The sequence below is a fragment of the Amblyomma maculatum genome, chromosome 5 (assembly GCF_055883805.1).
Source record: "Amblyomma maculatum isolate TAMU_Amacu chromosome 5, ASM5588380v1, whole genome shotgun sequence".
NCBI lineage: Eukaryota > Metazoa > Arthropoda > Arachnida > Ixodida > Ixodidae > Amblyomma > Amblyomma maculatum.
The window spans coordinates 98155255-98176353 of NC_139348.1; the positions used below are offsets into that span (position 1 = coordinate 98155255).

Genomic DNA, 21099 nt, shown 5'->3' on the forward strand with positions numbered 1-21099 from the left:
TGTTATAGCGCAATGGCACAACTGCTCCAGTGATGGTGCACTTGCAGATATTAGTTGGCATGCAGCAGCCGTGGAACAAGCTCGTTCACTAAACTCTTAATTAGCGTTGCTATCATCTCGTAGCTATTAGGATTCAGTAGTAAGCTACCAAATTATCTTAATGACCTTCCGACATATACAATTATAAATTCAGCTTTAACCAGGCTCTGCGTAAGTGCCTGCATGGCCTGGGAGAAGCGTGTCTTATTCGAGGTCAGTTCGATTCAAGTGCCCAGGAGGGCTCGGTTTCCATATTATCCACCCATTTCAAAAGAGTGCCGAGAGTTATCAGCTTTTTCCATATAATATGGCATCTGGACCTCACACTACCCTACAGGTCAATTCATCCTCGGTCATTAATACCGACAACACCGACAACTTCGGATTTTCTGCACAACGAGGCCTTTAAGTCTGCCGAATTTGAACTGGAACCCTATTGAAGGTAAACGTAAAGAGAGCCGGCAGAGAGGACGCCGGATTAGATCGAATGTTTGACGGCCCTCCAGACGAACCTGCCAGTAGCAGGTGGTTGGCAGTAGGTGACAGGGCTGAGTACTGGATGATCTCGAGCCCATATATCAATGCCGAAGTGGTAGGGCATGAACACTTGGGAAGCCCACTTGAGATAGGCAGCGTAGCCATCTTGACCTCCAGAGAAAGACACGCTACAGCTGCTGCCTTTTACAGGTATGTGTGAACGGCTTGGCTAAAGCGGGTCTTCATGTCTCTGTCGGGTGGTGTTTGACACACTGAGGTGCACAGGGACTTTATGCCAATGAGTAGGCGCGTCTGGAAGCCCAAATCGAAATGAAAACCTGAGTGATAATGCGCCTAATTCCCACTTGGCCCCACCGTGTTGTTTGTGCCATTTATATCTGCTTAATACTACAGAAAAAGGTCTGGGTAAGTGCCTGTCGTAGCGTGGTCATCAGTAACCTCAGATTACGGTATATGTTGCTTATATCCTGGCTGAATGTGTTTGCGCACATTGAAGAGGATTGTGATAGCGCCGTCGGCCGCTCACATGAGAGTGAGGGTGGCGGCTGCGTTCATTTGAAGCATATTTAAAAGTGCTGAAAGCCCGAAGCCCCAATCGCGTGCTGTTTGGTTCGTGTCGCATCCTTTTTAAATATTCTGAAATAGGACTAAGTAGGAGTTGGTTTGGAAAAACAAAAATTGAATATATGTTGGAGACATCACCCTACACATTAATCAAATTCCCATGCTTCTAAAATGAATAATAATTTTTTTTTGCACGGATACGTACGCATTTAATTCATGAAGGGGAAGTAAAAAAAATGCCTCGGAAGCGACACACGCCGATAAGCAGCGGAGTTGGTCCAACCTGCTGCAGTGCAACGTTTGTTTACTCTTCATTTTTTGTCCAAAACCCCGTATACAGTGTGAATTTCGGAATTGAATTCACACCGTGATACTTTAAATGAAGTACGGCCATGCTTCTGAAGCAATAATGGCTCACCTCCTTCGGAGAGGACATCACACGGTTCTCTGCGTTTCCGAGGCGTAAAGTGCGATGCGTGGAAAGAAGGGTGCGATATTTTAAATCCGAAGTAGAGAACATATGTACTATTCAAGTCGCACTATATGGCCGACAGAGGTATGGGAAAATACATACATGAGATGTTAGGCAGAAACAGGGGCAGCTAATGCGGCTGCGGTGATGCTATAAATCTCGGATTTGGCGCGTTTTCTTTAGGCTTTTCTTCTTGATTCAAATTTGATACCTCTAATGACGTATATAAAGTTTCTTAGACCACCGGCCTGCATTCATCTACAAGTATAAAACGTGCGTCAGCGTTGTCGAAAGCGCCTTCCGGCGTTTGAATAAGGAATTCTACTAGCGCAGGTTTTTACACTTAATCGTCTTGAGAACGCCTACTGTCGTGTACCCTATTTACATGCGCTTGGCGACGACATATCAAAGTTTCCTTCGTTTCGTAGGGCAAGGTAACTGCGATTCACAGAATTGAGCCGTCTCAATATTCCTTAAGATGAGCATATGGATTACACATGGCGTAAACTATTTTTCAGACGCACTTAAGGTGAGAACGCGGGCAGGCTCCTATATTTCTGCTGAGACTGTCTGGGGAGCGCTGAGGGCGCTGGAGACGTTTAGCCAACTGGTCTACACGCTGGACAGTGGGCAGGTGAGTTCCGATCAAACAGTGACAAATATTCACCTTTCTTTTTGTTAATGTCTCTGATCAATCAAATTCCATTCTTTGGTTGGTGCACTATTGGTCGAATTGATATGTGCGGTTGAGATACAGGCGACAGCATTCCTAAAATGATAACGTTTGCAACATACGAACTTTTCAGCAGAGAAATATGGAAAATGTCTTGACTATCCCAGCACCAGCATGTGCTGGACGAAGAATAGAATTCGCTATTTTAAATCCCGCCCTCGCATTTCTTTCGTAATGCATGTGTATTCCTACCCGTTTCATATAATTCCTTTTTTTAATCGTGGGTCCTATGTTACGATCTCAACACCTGCATTTTCATTCGTTTTTACTTAATTATGTCTGCTTTTAGGAATTATCACTTAGAGCAGCTGTCTTCATTTAAGACATCGAATGCAAGATTCATAGAGGAGGCAACAGGATTGCTAGTTTTATTCCCGCTCGTTCACAAATATTCTCGCAGAAGATCGCAACTAATGATTTTTGGTTTGGTTTGGTTTATGGGCCTTTACGTTCCAAAGCGACTGAGGCTAATGGAGACGCCCAAATCATTTTTAATGTCCTCTCTTCTCTGATGCCATGAGACAATGAAACACAGTATAGATTTCGGTTGTATTTAGTAAATTATCAAATTACACCCTTGATATTCATGCACATTTCATCATTATTAGTTTCCCGAAGGCTCGCTTGGATGCAACCGTGATGAAATGCCTCCACAAAAAAGCTTGCAGGCAGGGCTATTGTTTGGCCATAATGGTTTCCACTGTAGGAGTAGTTTGAAGTCAATTTACCCCAAAATCCGTAAAATCCATAAGCATTCTAAAATGTGTTTTCAAATGATTCGTCTTTATTTAAATATGTTTGTTTTCAAATAGGCATAGATAGAGATCTCGTACGCAGGCTTTCGAGGATTGTCGTTTATAATTGGACTGTAAAGCACTACTCAAGATTCCTAAAACGCATTATTCATGCTTTTCAAGATTAGCAGAAATTCTGCAGCTAGCGATTTTGGTGATATCTCTAGCTCGATTCATGCTAGGGTGAGCTGGGCGAGATTTCCTGCCCATGTTTCGCATAGGTACTCACATTCTGGCTAGTGAAAATGACGGACTGCCCCGCAATCTTTCCAAAAATTTTTCAATATTGGGCTCAGGAAAACTATCAGTGTGCACCTAATTGGCAGAAATGTTTGTAGCACACTAGTGCTTGATAAACTCCACAGCTTAACACTTCATACATTAAAGTTTGTTTGGGTGCTGTGGGAGATGCAGGAAATGAAATGCGGCAGCTTATCAAAGGTTAAACAATAATATGCCAAGCACGGAAAGTGAAAGCGTTTTAGACCCTTCGCTTGTACCTAGATTAGGTTTGAACCGTCATCGTATAAAGAAGTTCTTCCCGTCAATGAATACTTCCTGAGGTAAAATAGTCCGAGATTTTCAGTCATTACCCTCGAGGAGTCGCCGGAGGACTATCTTGCCTTTAGGTGAGCTAACGTCGTGCTACGCGCCATGTATCCAATGCCATCTATAGGAATTGTCATTTCTCCCAACCTAATAAGCGAACGGAGTGAAACGATGGAAAATATTGACGCCTCGACACAGTGGACAATGTCGGTATACCGAAAGGGTGGCTCCTCTTATGCGCAGTTCGTCGTGAACGAGACGGTGATCTACGACAAGCCCCGATTCTCACACCGTGGCCTTCTTATCGACACGTCTAGGCACTTCCTTCCACTCCGTGCCATCATCGAAACTTTGGTAAGTTGATGGACATGGTGGTTCAGGGGAGGCTTCTGTCCTAAATGCACGGCTACCAATCGGTGAGACTTGACAAGTTTTAATTCCACCATGTTTTGCGCTTGACTAACATGAAATATATACTGCCACGACATTCTGCACTTCTCGTTGACAAGAAAAACTACGCCACTACAATTTGCATTTCAAGTATGTAATTATTTTTGATGATTGCTTTTATTTTACGCCATGCAATAAGAACGCTGCACTCAAATGCTGAAAAAAGGGTGTGTGTGAGGGGGGAGGGGGCGTCAATCCAAGTAGGAAATTGTGGTCATGTTGCGTAGAATAGAAATGTTGCGTAATTCGATCCGTACAGGACATTACTAACAAATAAGTTATGCACAAGAGACAGGCCTTTAAGCACATTTCCGAAAACTATGCAAGACGACTGCGTAGAAGATTGATCTGGTACCACCCGGTCAGTTTAGAGAGGGTCAATGGTGTTTTTATGACCTGTCATTTCAAAAATAGGCGAGAAAAATACACACAAACCAACGCGTTTTTTTCTAACAGGCAATGACATTAGCTGCAATGCAGAGGTGTTCCTTTATGCAGCAGGTAAAGTTATCTGCGGGCGAAACGAATCTAGATGTTTGTTTCAGAGTGCAGCTCACTTTAATTAACATTTCGCGCCAGTGAAATAAATGTCATCACTGTATCAATATTTTCAGATTGTGTGACTTCAACTTAACACAGCTGTTTTGGAACATGCAAATACAATAATGTAGATGCAATTATATGACGAGCATGACTTCCTTGCAGCGACCTAGGACAAAGATACGGCCTGCATAAACATGCTCGACAATGCTTGGCACTCCATTTGAGAAAGGAAAAAAGTTCTCAACAAGGGTCTCAAATATTGCTGGTGTAGTTTTGAGTGCTCCTGCAGCATTTCTGTGTGTTGGAAAAGTAAACATGAATCGTTCCTGTAAAACCGGCCCTTTACAGGTTAAATGCTTTCCATGTATTTTTGTTGTTTAATGGCGGCTACCCACCACGTCCGTCAGATCAGTGTTACATTTCTGAGCACCCTTCGAGGTATTGCTGCAGGCGAAAATGTAATGAGCATTACTGGACTGCCATCACTAACGTCGATTGTCAATAGTACGAATTGCGATTTATTAGCCAGAAACAAGATGATGCGATATCAGGTTTTGAAGCGGGGCTAGAAACGAAATGCGATTTTTCTTACGAAAAAGCCAAATTCCGCGCATGTGGCGCATGTAGGTAGAGAGTAAAAAAGCTTCCGCTGTAGAAGTGTTGCAATTACAATACGGTGTGAAATTTGTACCCCTCGCCATATCGCACTTATCATTTTTGCTTCATCGTTTTCAAAACCAGCAGCAACGTATTTTCGGTGACTATTTATTTTTTGCAGTATGCGTTTGTTTAGATAGCTTGCATTTGATGTTTAAGCATGGAATACGTTCTAGTTGGGCAAGTCTCTGCATTGAACTGTTTGGACACCTCATGCGCTGTGGGAAGGTTATAGCGGAATATCCTTCTGGTACAGAGATTTAAAGCAGAGATTTTCTGGTTCACTGAAGTAAGATAGCGTCCTCTTGCGCGTAGCTTCAAGGTCACATTTGTTAATAACAACCAGATGCGCGATTAAAGCGACTATAAGCAAATATTGTATTATAAAATGCCAAATTATGACAATTTTGCAACTGATTTCCTGCCCAGCGAACATCTCTCTGAAGGTATGTTTTATTCTAGCCTGCCTAATTTTGAAATTACAAACGATGGTGGACCTACGGTGCAAATTTGTATTAGAGATAAGACACTCCGTCTCAAGCAAAACGAACATCTCTTGCTGCATCCCTTAGATAAAATAAACTTTTGGCTCCATAAACTCATATCCACATTCGAGACACATCTACTGCCCCGCCAGCTGGATGGCTGCAGAACGTGCTGAAATTCCTGCGATATCCACCAAAGGAAGCCTCAACACTACGAAAAACATATAAACAGCGACATTGAAATAGAAGCATGCCTTAGCAGACATTATGTTGTATTTGTGCGTGCGTGTGTACCATTATGGCAGAATGTTTAGGTGGAAGCAGAAGCATGGTAAGCGCGAGATGGTCGGCTTTGAAAGTAAGATTGCTGCATCCGGCTGACTACCAACCACTCACAGTGATTTATGAAACCTGAATACCAATCATGAAGTATGCTTTGTGGCGAGTCTTGTACGTGATTCCCAAGCCTCTCTACTCGAACGACGTCCATCTCTGGCGTGTTCGGTTAACGGGGAAAGTAGGGTCCGCCCTCGAGGCCGGTGTTGACCTTATATCGCATATTATTTCTCTTTCTGGCCTCCAATCTGCCCCACAGAAATAAGAGTTGCTATACGTCTCTCACATTCAGTACCAGTAATCAATTAACCCTCTTTCTCCCCACCCAGGGAAATACGCTACTATACACACTTGCTTTTGACTGGTTATAGGCTTTATTTTCCAAAATACACTATAATATGAATGCTTGCCATCAGGATAATCATCTCATTTGCGCAGCAGTTTGCTGATATGGTGCAGTATATGAGCGAATAGCCAGTCTGTTGCAGTTTTCGCATAACATAACATTTTCTACACACTCCCTTATTGTGGGCTTACACAAACACAAGCGAAACGTATATGGTCAACTTTATAAGGCAGCTATACATCTACCTCTGAGCGCATCCACTGAAAACTTTAATTTTTCCGACCTGCTCTTACTTCCAACTTTACCATTGTCCGATTCTTTGCAAATCCCCCGGACTTGTAACGAGCTTGCATAGGGCCTATTTACTTAACTTGACGCAGACTGATAAAACTTTTCCTCAGCGACATTACCTTTGCTCGCTTCCTACCCAAATAGCCGCTGACCTACATGGTGTCCATCATCGGATCTGAGAAGTGCACCACACCACATTCCCTGCAGCTACTACTAGGCTCTACGTAGACGCCTTCGGTTCCACTCCTTTCGGTGCCAGAGCCTGAGTCATTGTGGACATACTTCAACGCCTCAATCACGATCCACAGCTGGCCCTCACTCCAACCCAAATTTCCCTGTCGCTGTGGACACCGCGGCTATCATGCACGGAAACATGAAACTCGCTTCTCTGCCCTTTTCTTCCCAATACCGGTTTGCACCAATCGATGCACCAAGCACCTTTCCGATGACTTGCGGAATGACCTAACCTGGGCTTTCTCGGAATTTACCCTTGCCCTGGTCACTGTGGTGTGTACGTCAGGCCACGCTGGGATTGGATTGAGATTGCATTGGGATTGGATGTGCAGGCTCTCAAGTTTTTTCTTGAGTCTATATTTATCCAGGCACCGGTGATTCCCCTGCCTTCCCCACCGATACCGGACAGGGCGGCCATTTACAAGAAGACTGTCAAGCAACGTGGACAAAACTTGTACACTTACTGTAGACCTTAACCTGACCCAAACCCCGGCTTATCGCCTCGCAGGTTTACACATTGAGAGCCGTACAGCTAAGCACATTCATCTTCATGGCCTGGCGGTTTCCACGCGATATTTGCTCCCCCCCCCCCCTTTTGTCCGAATTGCCCCTTCTCCTACGCCAACGCAGAACACTGCGTTTTCGCCCGCCCCGAAGGCATTGCGTTGGATTGCTTGGTAAGTGGCATAGGGCCGGCATTGAAAAAACTGACATAGACAACGGACGTTATTACCGAATTAACAGCACTCTGGCACTTATTTGTTACATGTTTTGGACCTTATTGGGCCAGTCCACTCACGAATTTCGAATACAACCAACGCAATCCACGCATGGTCAGCTTTGTTATGAGAAAGGTCGACATAAACCTATAATAGCGACAAAACGTGAGCATTATATTGTGAGTTTCTATATCATGAATAAAGAAAAATCAGGCAAAGAAGAAAGGCTTAGGGCAACTCGGGCATGTCGGGATTTTTCATTGTCCTTTTCAGGAAAACTTTCACTTTGTGCAACCTATCTCTGACATGAATTCGCTGTTTAGTATAGCAATATTACAAGTTAATGTTGGACCCCGCCGGTGTAGCGCAGTGGTTAGGGCGCTCGACTATTGTGCCCAAATATGCAGGATAGAATGCCGTACTGGGCGGTCGCTTTTTTGTGAAGGCAAAGAAGGGTGCCTGTGTCATGGTGTCATGTCAATGCACGTTAAAGCACCCCAGGTGGTCTAAATTTCTGGAACCCTCCACAATGATATCTCTTATAGCCTCGGTCGCATTGGGCCGTTAAATTCAAAAGCAAACGAAAGTTTTGTTTTGAGCTAACTCTAATATATTATCTCCATTTTCCGCATCCTTTAGGTCTGTCATGTAAACAAATATGATGAGACGCATCAGTGAAATGGTGTGGGCGCCAATAAGACGAACTTAGCCCAAAATGCGCTCTACGCAGGACGCGATGTCGTACAACAAGTTGAACGTTCTTCACTGGCACATCGTCGATGACCAGTCCTTCCCCTACGTAAGCAAGACGTTTCCAAGCTTGAGTAAGAAGGTGAGTATTTTTGTTTGTTTTTTCACCACCGTGACTGTTTCCACTCAGTGGTTGCGAGCTTCGCGTCGATAACAGCAAACCTCCGCAGTTTCGCCACCGCCAGCGCCGACTATAGTCTCAGAGATGGCAAATTTAAAACACCGATAAGTACACACCTTGAGGTTTCCACATACCTGAAAGCACGCACTCTCAGTAAAATATGCTCAGAGCATGACCTTTTCTTCACTGATCGAGTGGACATTGTGGGTGCCCTTACACGACCAAAAGGATTTTAATGAATTGTGCAAGGTTTCTTGTCCGGTTACAAAAGTAGGAAGCTTCGCGTGTTTCTTTCACGCAATATCTGAGTGAAAATTTCACAAAGGAGAAATTTGCAGACTCATCTCTTTATTCGCTACGACTGCGATCCTTTCCTTACGAGGGTTTCGGCACGTTGTGACACGGTAGAGGGAAAAATTACGCGTGCAAGAAATAGAGTTCGAAATAACGATGAAAGTAAAGGTATCGGAAATAATTACAGATCATGTATTTGTTATGCACATTTTCTGGTGTAAATACACAATACATATTTTCTGGTATAGGAGGCACTTGTGCGCTTAGGACACAGCAATTAACATTGTAGGGCAACGGAACCTGGCTAAAGCATGGCTGTGCGTCGATCGTGAAAGGCTCAGGGCCTCTGAGAATACACCTTAATGTGATGAAGAAAACTCAACACTCATTCTCCAAACAGTTGTCATGCTGGCAAGGCAGCAAAACTTCCCTTTTACCAGAGGCCTTCAAAAGGTTCATTTTCGAAAGCGCTATCAAAACGCTCGCCAATTTCTAGCAACAGCGCTACTGCGACATCTTCTTCAACCTCAAACTTGCTGCTCTGATCGTCGCCCCGCTACGTCATCGGACACTCAAGAAGAGGAAAACACACACGCAGGGGCCACCAAACAATGTTGAAAATGATCACTAGAAAAATGCGTCGGCTTGTCTTGGCTTATCTTTACCACGGCTGCGTGCGACGAGTGCTGTTGCCGCTGCCTTGTGTCATTCATGTTACTAATGCTTGGGTCCGCGATATATCTATAAGTTTTAGCAGCGCTAATACTTGCCCCACGCATATTCATCAAAAAATTTCTTTTCAAACGTTGCTCAAAATTAACAAATAAACGCATATCTGACGCACAATTGTATAGAAAGCACCAGAAAATTTTCTAAAAAAAACAAACGCGTCTTCGCAGTGAAAAATGTGGTACTAGTTTTCTTACCGAACAGAACGTCCATTGGTAGCAGCACCTATGTGATACTGATATTAAATGTTTACGGCCCCATATTTTTGAAACATTACACAAGTAAACATTTTTATCAGTTCAGTTCAGTCGTTCAGTCGTGTCCGACTTTTCGTGACCCTATGGACCATGTCACGCCACGCTTTCCGGTCTCTCACTACCTTCCTAACATCACATAACTTCATCTGCAGCGCCTCGAGGATGTCATCTAACCATCGCGTTCGCTGCCTACCCCTTCTCCGGTGACCCTAAACCTTTCCCAACATCAAATCTTTCTCCAGCGACTCCTCTCTTCTCATCAGATGACCAAAGTAGCTGAGCTTTAACTTTAGAATTTGACCCTGCAATGAGCACTCAGGGTTTATGGTCGACACTATCGACTGATTTGATCCTCTCGCAGTCCAAGGAACTCTCAGACATTTTTATACTACATATCAGTTTCGGTGACTTGGGCGTATATTCATTTTTTTTGTTGATATTTCAGAGAATCTCCGGTTGCTTGGTGTCAAACGAAGTTCATTTTTAGCACTACACAGATTCGGCTGGCTGTATAAGCCATTTAATGTTATAAAATGCAACATGACATGAGGTTCTACTCTGTTTGCGTTAAGGAGGGTAAACATTCTCGCATAGTTTGGTCCCGGCGCATATGTTTCGAAGAGTTTGGTAGCTGTAGGCATCATGCATTATTTGACACGTTAGCTACCTGAGCCACAGTGATCAGCTGGGCATCGACATACAGTGCGAGACATCGCTAAGCGCCAAAGCACCTGCGCTAAGGAAGATGATTTATTGATGAAAAAATCGTTTATTCCACATATGAGTCTACAAACGCTACGTTGGAAGAAATGTGCGGGGGCGATGAAAGGAGTGATAAGAGAGCAGTGGTGTACCTGCCTTGGTCTACTCGGCTTTATAGTGGGCAAGTGTGACGAATGGGATAGTGCGCTAAAAAATAGTGGCGCGCTTCAGGTGTTATGTACGGCCTTTCTTGAAGGCAAATAAATCAAGAATTTGCGTCCTGTAACATCATGCGTTCCGTATTATAATGTCACAGGCTTCTAAATTATTCGGACGTGAGTAGGACTCCAGTCCTCATTGTTCCCAAACTAAGGACAACATGGAGTGTAGTAAAATCTTACCCGCCTTTTACCGGATGTGCTGTGAGGACCTACGAGTATTTCTCAAACGTCCACTCGCGCACTGCAAAAGCACTAGCTTGAAATTGGAGCAGCAGCGCCTATGAACAGTAACACGCAGCAATGCTGTTGCGTGATTTGCTAGTCAATTCGCAAAAACATTTCTGTAGCTTCAGCCTTTTCCGTTCAGTGTTCGATATATTGACATTGTCTTTATGAAAGGTTTTGTTGTAAAAGCGCAACTTTCCAGCACAGGTACTAGAAATCACAATTAAGGATTGACGTCCTTTAGAAATTTAGGTTTGCTAGTGCTGAGAACGTTCCTCCTTCCACGTGGATTTCGAAAAAAGACCACGCACGTTGCAGTGTATTAATTAGTTGCCGGGTTGTGGGACGTAACAAGGCGATTTGATAAGGTAATTTTGGCAGAAGCTTTCAACGCAGCTAGCCGATTTAAACTAGCAAGGTAAGACAAGCAATTATTAGGGACACATAAGCTCCGCCTTTAATGGCATCACACGATAGCGTAGGCTACCACCCTAGGCATACATCCGCGCTCTAAACAAGCCTTATGAAAGTGCCTTGCTTACCTAGGGAAAACATGAATGGAGGAGTCCTTGCTGGCTGATTCTGATGTTACCCTCATAAATTAAAGAAGAGGCCTGAGTTGGCATCTCCTGCCCAACCTAATGTCAGGCAACCCTGCGTCTAGTCACTGCGCGGTCATGTCAGCTGGTAGGTACTGCCTGCCAACGCTATGCTCGTGATTTTCGCTCATGACTTCCAACGTTTGCGCCGACAGCTAACGCCGAATTTTAAGTTAAATGGGCCTTTAACGATTTCGCGTTGAAAATCAACCTTCTGGGAACTTCTACTCCTAGGGCATTCAGGCACAGTGTTACGGTAAGTATAATGTACCGTTTCATATCCGCATCTATGAACTTTTAAAGAACATCGTAGCTGACAACTGCACTCCAGGGAGTATGCGTGATATAATGGCAGCATAAAGGGAATGTTTAGTGTTTATGTGAACAGGAAGGGGTGTGGAAGCGAGCATGAATCCGCATCAGTAGCTGAAGGTTGGACCCGTTAACGCTTTCACGCCACATTCTTAAAAGCGCAGCTCATATGCCAACGGTGATTTTTTCCCTTACAAGTTCGCCTCAACCCTCATGATAGACTTGTTATGCCTAGCTATATATGTTCTATATTTCTCGAGATCACAACGCTCATAACGCACAGGTAGGGCTTCGCGGGCTATGAGCGCGCCTATGTAGGAACACAGATTTAAAATGGGCTAATGATAATGTTTGCATGAAAACAATTTCCTTAATTGTTATGAAACTGACTCTGCCTCAGATTTGGTTGCCTAAGCAAATCTTTGCTGCGCTAGAAAGTTTGGCTATAAAGTACGTACTTACGCAAGCGAATTACTAGGCGTGCGAACCAATACACGAAAGGTTTCATATACTAGTATAATTTAGTGAGTACTTCGCATTGTTTAGATTTAGGGCATTAGCTAAGGTTAAATATCCTTATCCTGATTTTCAAAATAATGTTCAGTCAATATACTTATGGGTAGCACTGAAAATTTGACAGATTCACTAGGAACAAAATGCGTTATAAAGACTGAAAACGCAATGTAAACGAACTAGTAGAAGTATGTTTGCGGCTTCAGAAATAGAACAAATTGGTCTTTTCTGTACTCAAATGCCACAGACTAATCAACGGGGTGAGACATATAATTTAGAGTTATTTTGGTCACCTTTTTAGAGCTAGTACGCATATCTTGGAACGTGAAATATTTGCGAGGCAAAAAGGAATAATGGTATGCGTCTGGTACTAAAATAATGAAGAAGATGCACTCTCCAGTGGGAATAAAGATCTTGCTTGTCATTTTTGTTCTTCGCTTGATTTGGGCAGCTATTAGTTTTCTGTGCAAACAATTGTGGAGTGTTTGCATTGATTCTCCCAGCATTACTTAAAACACCGCGTACCTGAAGGTGATTCGTGTTGAAAATGCCGTATTCCAGTTTTCTAATTATGGTCGAAAAGGCAGTCACACGTAGTTCCGAAAAGCTGTAGGATGAGATGCGATAGGCAAATTTAATATCCTTTAAAAATGTCATCTGGCATGAACTTCTACAAGCACGCGTAATGAGGTGAAAAACCATTTGACTAAGATGATTTTACTAACACAATACGTGAAAAATGGCGTCCAATCGCTCCTCAGTGATTCGAGGCGTAACGGATTGAAGAGGTGAGGGTGCAAGACAAGCCATATACTCCCATATTAGCCCATTTTGGTCCTATAATTTCTGTTGTGACATTTATACAGTGAAAAAGCCACGACAGCTCGAGAACCACAAAGGTTTCGCTTATAAAGCGTTCGATCACGTTATGTCTAATTCGACAGTGTACGCTCAATATGTGCAAATGTAACCACGCGCTTTGGAAAGCAAGCACTATTTTGGAAAATGGGTTCGGTTATTTCAACGCATACTTGCCTATAGCGACCTAAAATGGAAAGCAGTTTGGTTCATTTGGAACAGGCAGTTTATAACATTACTGCCAACATGGCAATGCAGCGTGCCTGTATTTAAATTTTGGTTGAAAGCTCACATGGAAGCCAGCAATATGTAGCTGTGGAACGCGCGCGGATCGAGGCAGTTCTCTTTTCGCCTCTAATTGGTAGCTGACCACAAGGAGGAGAGTGTTTGCCCGACTTTCCCTGTGAATGGCGGACGAGAAAAACGGACAAAATCTGATTGGCTTATTTTATTCCAAAAAAGATGCTTCTACAGGGCCCAGTGGCTGCCAGCAAACTTATGGTAGTGCAAGGTTCGGCTCTGTAGAAGCGAGGACACTAAAGCCCCTCAATAAACTAAAAGTAGCGCCAACATGTGAAGTTTGCCGCCCGCCTCCTCTCCTGCACTCTCCTTCGTCGTTCGACCCTCTCATTGGCCGAGCGCCGTCACGTGCGCGCGCGCGCTTTTTTTTTGCTGGGCGTGCAGCTTCCTCCTTTCCAGCGGGGCGGGCGTCGCGCACGCGGCACATATCGCCGTGTGTTTTGCTGCCACGCGGACTGCTACTAAATCGTTCCCGCTGGCTATTTAATTTTTTTTTTCAAGCCTATTGCGCTCTTTGGCCGGCGGCTGATAGAAGCACGGTGGTGAAGGCGAGTTCAACCAACGCAGACATCGCGTACAAATGGTGTCACGCACTGACAGTTGAAAACAGAACCGTTTCAGCGCAAAATATAAAAAAAACTGCTACCACGCTTCTCAAGTTTCACGGTAGCTTACAATTCAGTCCAACCTGCAAAGAAACCACACAGACTGCAGCTTCCGCAGCCTAGTTAATTTTTTTTCAAGCATGTTGCGCACTTTTGTCAACGGCTGACGGACTCAAGGAGGTGAAGGCGAGTTAAATCGACGCCAAAATCGTGTACGTATGGTGACACACCATGGCAGCTGAACACGGCACCGTCTCAACGCCAAATATAAAAAAAAAATAACTGCTACCTCCCTCCCCAAGTTTACCGGTAGCTCACAAGTCAATCAAAGCTGCGAAGACTCCACACAGACTGCAGCTTCCGCCGCCTATAGTTAATTTGATCTGCAGCTGAAGTTGAAAATACATGGAAGACAGCTACTGCCACACTTCTCAATCCAGTCAACGCTGCGAAGAAACCATACACAGACTGTTCAAAAATTGTTCCTGTCCGCCGCCTAGTTACAAATTTTATAAAGCATGCCGCTGAGTGGCCAAATGTGACGAACTACGGACACACGGAGATGGCGGCGAGTTGAACCAACGCCGAAATCGCGTATATGTGGTGTATGACACTCACAGCTGAAACTATTCTGGCGGAAAATCCCTGTCAACATTCGGTAATTATGTTTCAGCAGTGAGTAATATTTTAACCTGAAACAATTGCGACAAAATGCAAGGCTCTGGTGAGACCCGGCGCACGGCCGCCTTGATCGGCGCGCGCGGCGCTGATCGAGACGGCTGTTATCGGCTGTGAAGGGCGACTGCTGCGGAGAGCGCCCGCTAGTCGCGCACCCCGTAGGTGGAGCCACGGTCGAAATGCGAGAGGAGGAGCGGCGCCGCCGGAGGAGGAGAGAGGAGATGGCGCTACTTTTAGTTTATTGAGGGGCTTTAGAGGACACCAGCGTGCCGCTCCTCGACGTGGCGCCACTAAAGCCAAGGATTAGCGCAGTGAGGTGGGAGACAGGGGGCGTCACGTGGGGGCCACAGCGAGAGCCGGGAAGGCCGTCCTGGCTATAACGATATAACGGTACTGGAGACGAAGTGAACCCGCTACATCGTGGAGCGGGCCACCGCCCTTCTTTTCCAAATTTAGTACAATGCTGTATATACTCGGTTCTGATCAATCCAGTATGACCAAGTGCATTGCATCATCTTGCATCATCTTGACTTATGCGACCTGTCCGATGGAGAGACAGAGCAAATATGCTTGAAAGTCATTTTCTTTATTTCATCTAATGTTACGTTTTTCACGCTACGGCTCTCCGCTTTCATATTGGTGGCATCTTCTGAACTGATTTCAATGAAACCGCTCACGAGTTATGAGTCTTTTCGCAGGGCGCCTATGACCCGGTGACCCGCGTCTACAGGCCATACGACGTTCAGCGTGTCATCAACGAAGCGGCGGCCAGAGGGATTCGCGTTATGGCGGAATTTGACACTCCGGGTAAGGAAACATAAGGAAATTGTAAATAATGCTAAAAGTCTAACGTTGCCACGGGATGCGAGACACCAGAAGACAGCCAGACAAAAATATTGAGCTAGGAGTTTTATTTTCATTAAGTAATAAGAAGTCGGTCTGCATTTTTGAAATTTTGGGTGCAGACGGCTGTTACGAAGAACGGAGAAAGACTAAATATTAGGGGTAATACTGAATATATTAGGTGAAGGAGAGGAAGCTATATCTAGGCCCCAGGCTTCAGTGTATGGCGCAAAACGTTAATGGCTTCTGTAAGCGGCTATTTTTTTAGAACCCTCTCTCGCGCACGTTTCAGCTCGGTCATTCTACTATTCCCTTAAATCGCGCCTCTATTATTTTAACGTGGTACACCACCTTCTTACGAGAAAGAATATCCGACATATATATGAAGGTCCGCACAACAAACCCGCGCAGTTCGTTTGCGTTGCCAAGGATAGCATGTCTTCCACGGTATACGAGCCATTGAGGGTTCTATAAACCTCACCCTCCCACCAGATTTGTGAAGACTGAGGGGGTAGCTTTAGCCAGCTGCCCATGTCGTGTGATTGCGTGACGTCGCGCTACCCTATGACGAACTAACTTCATCTATCACCATGATGTTCGCCGCATCCCTATTTACAGTCCAGAATAAATATGACATTAAGACATTAACGCGTTCTACAACTTCTCTCACCGACCCCTCGACGCTGTTGGGGACAGTGGTCTTTCATCTCACAGCTACACTGCAAATAGAAGTTACCCCAAAACGGAGTAAAAATATTCCGAGATCCTTGCAGAATCTTCACTGGGGAATTGCGTTAGCCTGAGCGTTGCTGTACTGTCTGCGAGATGTGTCAGCGGGAGTTCGCGAGAGACAGATACTGAGCCCGTCATTTCCTATAAACGCCGATGAATATTGATGCATTCAACGGAACACTGGTTGTGCTCAACAAGGGGCGTGCGATGTGTGTAGCAGCAACGCTGACTTTCGTGTTTCTGCACTGCAGGTTCTGCAGCACTCTCGAAATTTTTAAGTCTGCATTTGCTTGATTGCCTCTCTTTACAAACTTTCATACCATCCCCACCCATTGGCGCACGAAAATGACACCCTTTCCCGCTCGTTCACGCTCAAACATTTCAAATGTTCCGCCAGCGGAAGTAAGGCCTACGTCACAGAAAGTCGAGTGCCATGTGACCCCTTCGGACGTCGACGTTACCCTTCCCGGCTATGTCGACCTTCGATTGACTTAATTGGAGGTAGTTATTTAACTCAGTAACCCACCTGAACCATTTTCTCACTTCCACACCTTTCCCTCAGGCATTATCCGATGATACCTATCTTTCCCGCTATACAAACTAGTTCCTCTTTTACAGCGCCAACAAGGTCATGCCCAAACGAAAACCGTCGACATAGCCAAAATAGTATTTGCGCACTAAAAGGGACACTCATGCCGATCAGGCACACTCATTTGTAGGGCCATCGTATATTCTGCAGGGGTAGCCGTGGGTTAAACTTTCATCACTAATGTTGAATTCTAATGACACATCCGGATCAGGTTTTTCTACTCCGTTAAGGGCAGTTGTATTACAATGGCAGAATGGCAGAATGGGAGTGAAAGCTGTCTGTTCTAATGGCAGATTGAGATCAGGTGTGGATCCCAGATCGCTCTGTGGAGCAGCATTAATTGTTACGCCGAAGTGGGGGATTTGGGCAGAAGCCCGGATGCCGATCCTGTTCCCTGCCACGACTGGGACATCCTCGCCTCCTCTTCGCTGCACGGCAGTGCGAGCAACTGTGGATGACATGAAAGCTGCGCCTGCTTGTCGACCTCCAAGAACTGAAGTTTCACAGCGAAATCATCGTGGTGAAAAATCTTGCATGGCGGGCTGCATCGAAATCGGTCAAGAAGCGGACGCCGCCGGCGAGAACCAGAATCAGGCCTATTGCCAGCTGTTGCAGTGGCATTGTATAGACGAGCAGTGGATACCGGTTGCAGAAGAAGGTGCTACAGCATAAGACGGAAATACTCATCTGTCGTGAGCTTTTGTTTGATGTTAACTTTACAAAGCATGTCACGTAAGCTGTATGCATGATTCTCAACGTGTTTCCTGCGCACTTCCGCGGCAGCAAGAAGACGATACCCCGCAATCAGCTACGACAACGAATCATACTTCATTCATCGAATCATATTTTTGTCGCATTCGGATCTCGTAAATGTTTCCACATCACAACTGACGTAAGAACTTGTTTATAAGCATTCTTTGCGTCATTCGTGTTATAACAAGTGGGCCCCTTAATTACTGCAGGAAGGAAAAACTTGCATCGCCTTGCCTTGAGATGCCGCCGCGTCGAGCTTGGCGTCGGCAACTTTTTCAAACGGGAGCCCTGCCGCTTCAGATATGTTTTATCTTTAATCCAACATTTGATTATGCTTTATGAGAAACGCGAACATTCATGTCATTAGATATGATTGCTTTGACAACAGCATCAAATATGTGCTCGCAACAGAGCGAAGGCGAGGACGGCTGTTGCAAAGGGCGAAGCAACGAGAACCAGTTTTGCGCGCTTTTTAGCTTACGTCCACCAGGCAGCATGCTGCCACGGGAGCGAACGCATTACAACGGCAAATATGGAGGGAGCGATCCACGCCGGAGCGATGTGCTTGGTATGTGATCTGAGCAAGCACTCGTGATCCGCCGCTGGAATTCAGCATAAATGCTCATATATATTGACAACAAAGGTATATTTTATCTTCACTGAATCAGATTTATTTCGTACAGTTAGCAGTGGCAAGAAATATTCAATGGCTGTAACAGGTGCTTTGAGATTTGTAGTTAGAAGTATAGTAAAACCACAGTTGATGTTGGGAAAGGTTGAGGGTCGTCGGAGAAGGGGTAGGCAGCGAACGCGATGGTTAGATGGCATCCTCGAGGCACTGCAGATGAAGTTATGTGATGTTAGGAAGATAGTGAGAGACCGGAAAGCGTGGCGTGACATGGTCCATAGGGTCACAAAGAGTCGGACGCGACTGAACGACTGAACTGAACTGAACTGAAAACCATAGTTAAAATTTTAGTAACTATTCTTAGAGATTAGCATCGTTTGTAGAGGAAATCATCTTTCGTTGCCAACAATAGATATTGTGCATTACTTAGAAATTTACCCCTGGGCTTGCAAGGAATGCCGTGGCATAAGAAGGGAGTGCGCTGGGGATATGTACGCAGTGTTCACTTAGTGAGAGACCGGAAAGCGTGGCGTGACATGGTCCATAGGGTCACAAAGAGTCGGACGCGACTGAACGACTGAACTGAACTGAACTGAAAACCATAGTTAAAATTTTAGTAACTATTCTTAGAGATTAGCATCGTTTGTAGAGGAAATCATCTTTCGTTGCCAACAATAGATATTGTGCATTACTTAGAAATTTACCCCTGGGCTTGCAAGGAATGCCGTGGCATAAGAAGGGAGTGCGCTGGGGATATGTACGCAGTGTTCACTACCTTATGTGCTTAGTTATGTTTAGAGTGTAGGTCGGCTCCTCCTTATTTTGCTATATTTCCCATTTTCGCACTACCTCCACCTTCTCTCGTCAGATGAAGAGGGCAGACGTTTTCCTCGAATGGCTGCTTAGTGAACTAATTATAAGCCCCCCCCCCCCCCTTCATTTCCCTCGATACAGGACACACCCGCTCCTGGGGCGCTGCGTTCCCTCACATCTTGACGAAGTGCTACGAGGGCAAGCAACCCGATGGCGAACTCGGCCCCATAGACCCCACAAAGAATGCAACCTACAAATTCTTAAAGCATTTTTTCAAGGAGGTTGCGGAAGTGTTTCCTGACGAGTATGTTCACCTCGGCGGAGACGAGGTCAGCTTCGCCTGCTGGTACGTAGACAACACATGGCGAGCGCTCGTCAAATGCCATCTAACTGAAACATGAATTGAAGTAGAATGCAGGTTTAGCAACACGTGCGCTGGTCTGCCATCGTAGTAGTTGCCGGTAGGAACAAAAATCTAGACCGTGGTACTAACTATGCGCTGCGTGTAGTTCCGCATGCACTTAAGCACGATGAGGAATAAGAGTGGATTTGGCTCTGAGTTTCAGAGCGGCACCAGAATGTGTGACGCGAAAGAGAATCTAGGCGCATTAGTCATCGTGGAGAATGGGATTCGAGATAGCGCCGATGTTTTCTTGCTGTGCGATGAACCGGATATGTTCAGCAGCCCAAATGATGCATTTTACGTTAAGCATTAGAACTTTCGTAAAAGCTTACGAATAAATAAGCGCGCCTTCCCAATTAATTATGACAGATGTACTGACAGGCTATGTGTGTATTTTGCCTTAGCTCTGCTGTTGCAAAAAAAAAGGTTTTATGCTGACACATCGCTGCACAACAGTAATCTAGAAGAGAATAATTGCCGCTAGTGAGAAGTTTGATCTTTAAAATAAATACCGCCGACGGTTATAAATGATGTAAATTCATACTGATATGCCACTTCAGCTAAGGAAATATTTAAAGCTGTCTGAGAACAGGCTGGCGGTGATAAGACATCCTTCGGTAAATCATTGTCAATAGAAGGCGGATGGTTCTCAAGAAATGTAGGAAAGTATTGTACTGAATAAAATAATAATATGAAGAATAATAATTTATTATGAAGCAACAAAATTACTAATTTCCATTTGGCGTCTACTGGACACTTGCTTCATTGAACTGCCGGCGTTTACAGATATCTCTTTTCCTCTTCTGCAGCATTCAGTCAGTCAATAAAAGCCTCGATCAAATCGCCCAGGGGGCGATTTGATCGTTTTTTGTTAGCTGCAACCTTTTCAACTGCGTTGCTTGTGAAGGCGTCTCTCAACAGCGTCTCTCAACACCATCAAGGCATAACATCAAATGCCAAGCATAATAGGAATGACAATTTGTGCCCCCGCACTAGCAATGGATCAATCGTCAGTTCTGTTTGCCCTCAACGGGCACTGGAGCCATCTCAATATAATAATAGTTTTCAATAAATTTGATACCTTTGCTCTTTGCGATTTACAACTACTTTGCTCCTGATTGCAGGAAATGATTCTGTTACTTAGAAAACTATAATAAATTTGCCATCCCAATATTCAAACCAATGATTCCCAAAGTAAAAAGTGCTGTGCCCGATCCTTTTAATAATGGTTTCTGTTTTGGCCTAGCTATTGATATCGGCGATAAAACCTTTTTTTAAACAAGCAATTTATGCGAGGAATCAGCTGCAGATTGGGAAAGCTAGGATTTGCATTTGAGATATCTGAGTTCGGTGACAGGGGCTTCTTTAAATTAATTCGGCCCAGTCCATAAACAGAAGCAGTAGAGTTTGCCCACTCTGTCTAATTAACCATTGGCATTTGCTTACCTTGGAAGAAGCTCTTAT

The 21099-nt window shown here is 44.7% G+C and overlaps 1 protein-coding gene across 1 annotated transcript in view; it reads left to right on the forward strand.

Moving 5' to 3' along the window:
• The window catches only part of LOC146188988 (beta-hexosaminidase subunit alpha-like), a 50865-nt gene that overhangs the window by 10745 nt on the left and 19021 nt on the right, over positions 1 to 21099 (forward strand). The window contains exons 3-7 of the mRNA XM_084605151.1: positions 2092 to 2207; positions 3893 to 4003; positions 8441 to 8542; positions 15573 to 15681; positions 19374 to 19578. Of these exons, the coding sequence (XP_084461277.1) occupies positions 2092 to 2207; positions 3893 to 4003; positions 8441 to 8542; positions 15573 to 15681; positions 19374 to 19578 (643 nt within the window). The remainder of the gene's footprint in view (positions 1 to 2091; positions 2208 to 3892; positions 4004 to 8440; positions 8543 to 15572; positions 15682 to 19373; positions 19579 to 21099) is intronic.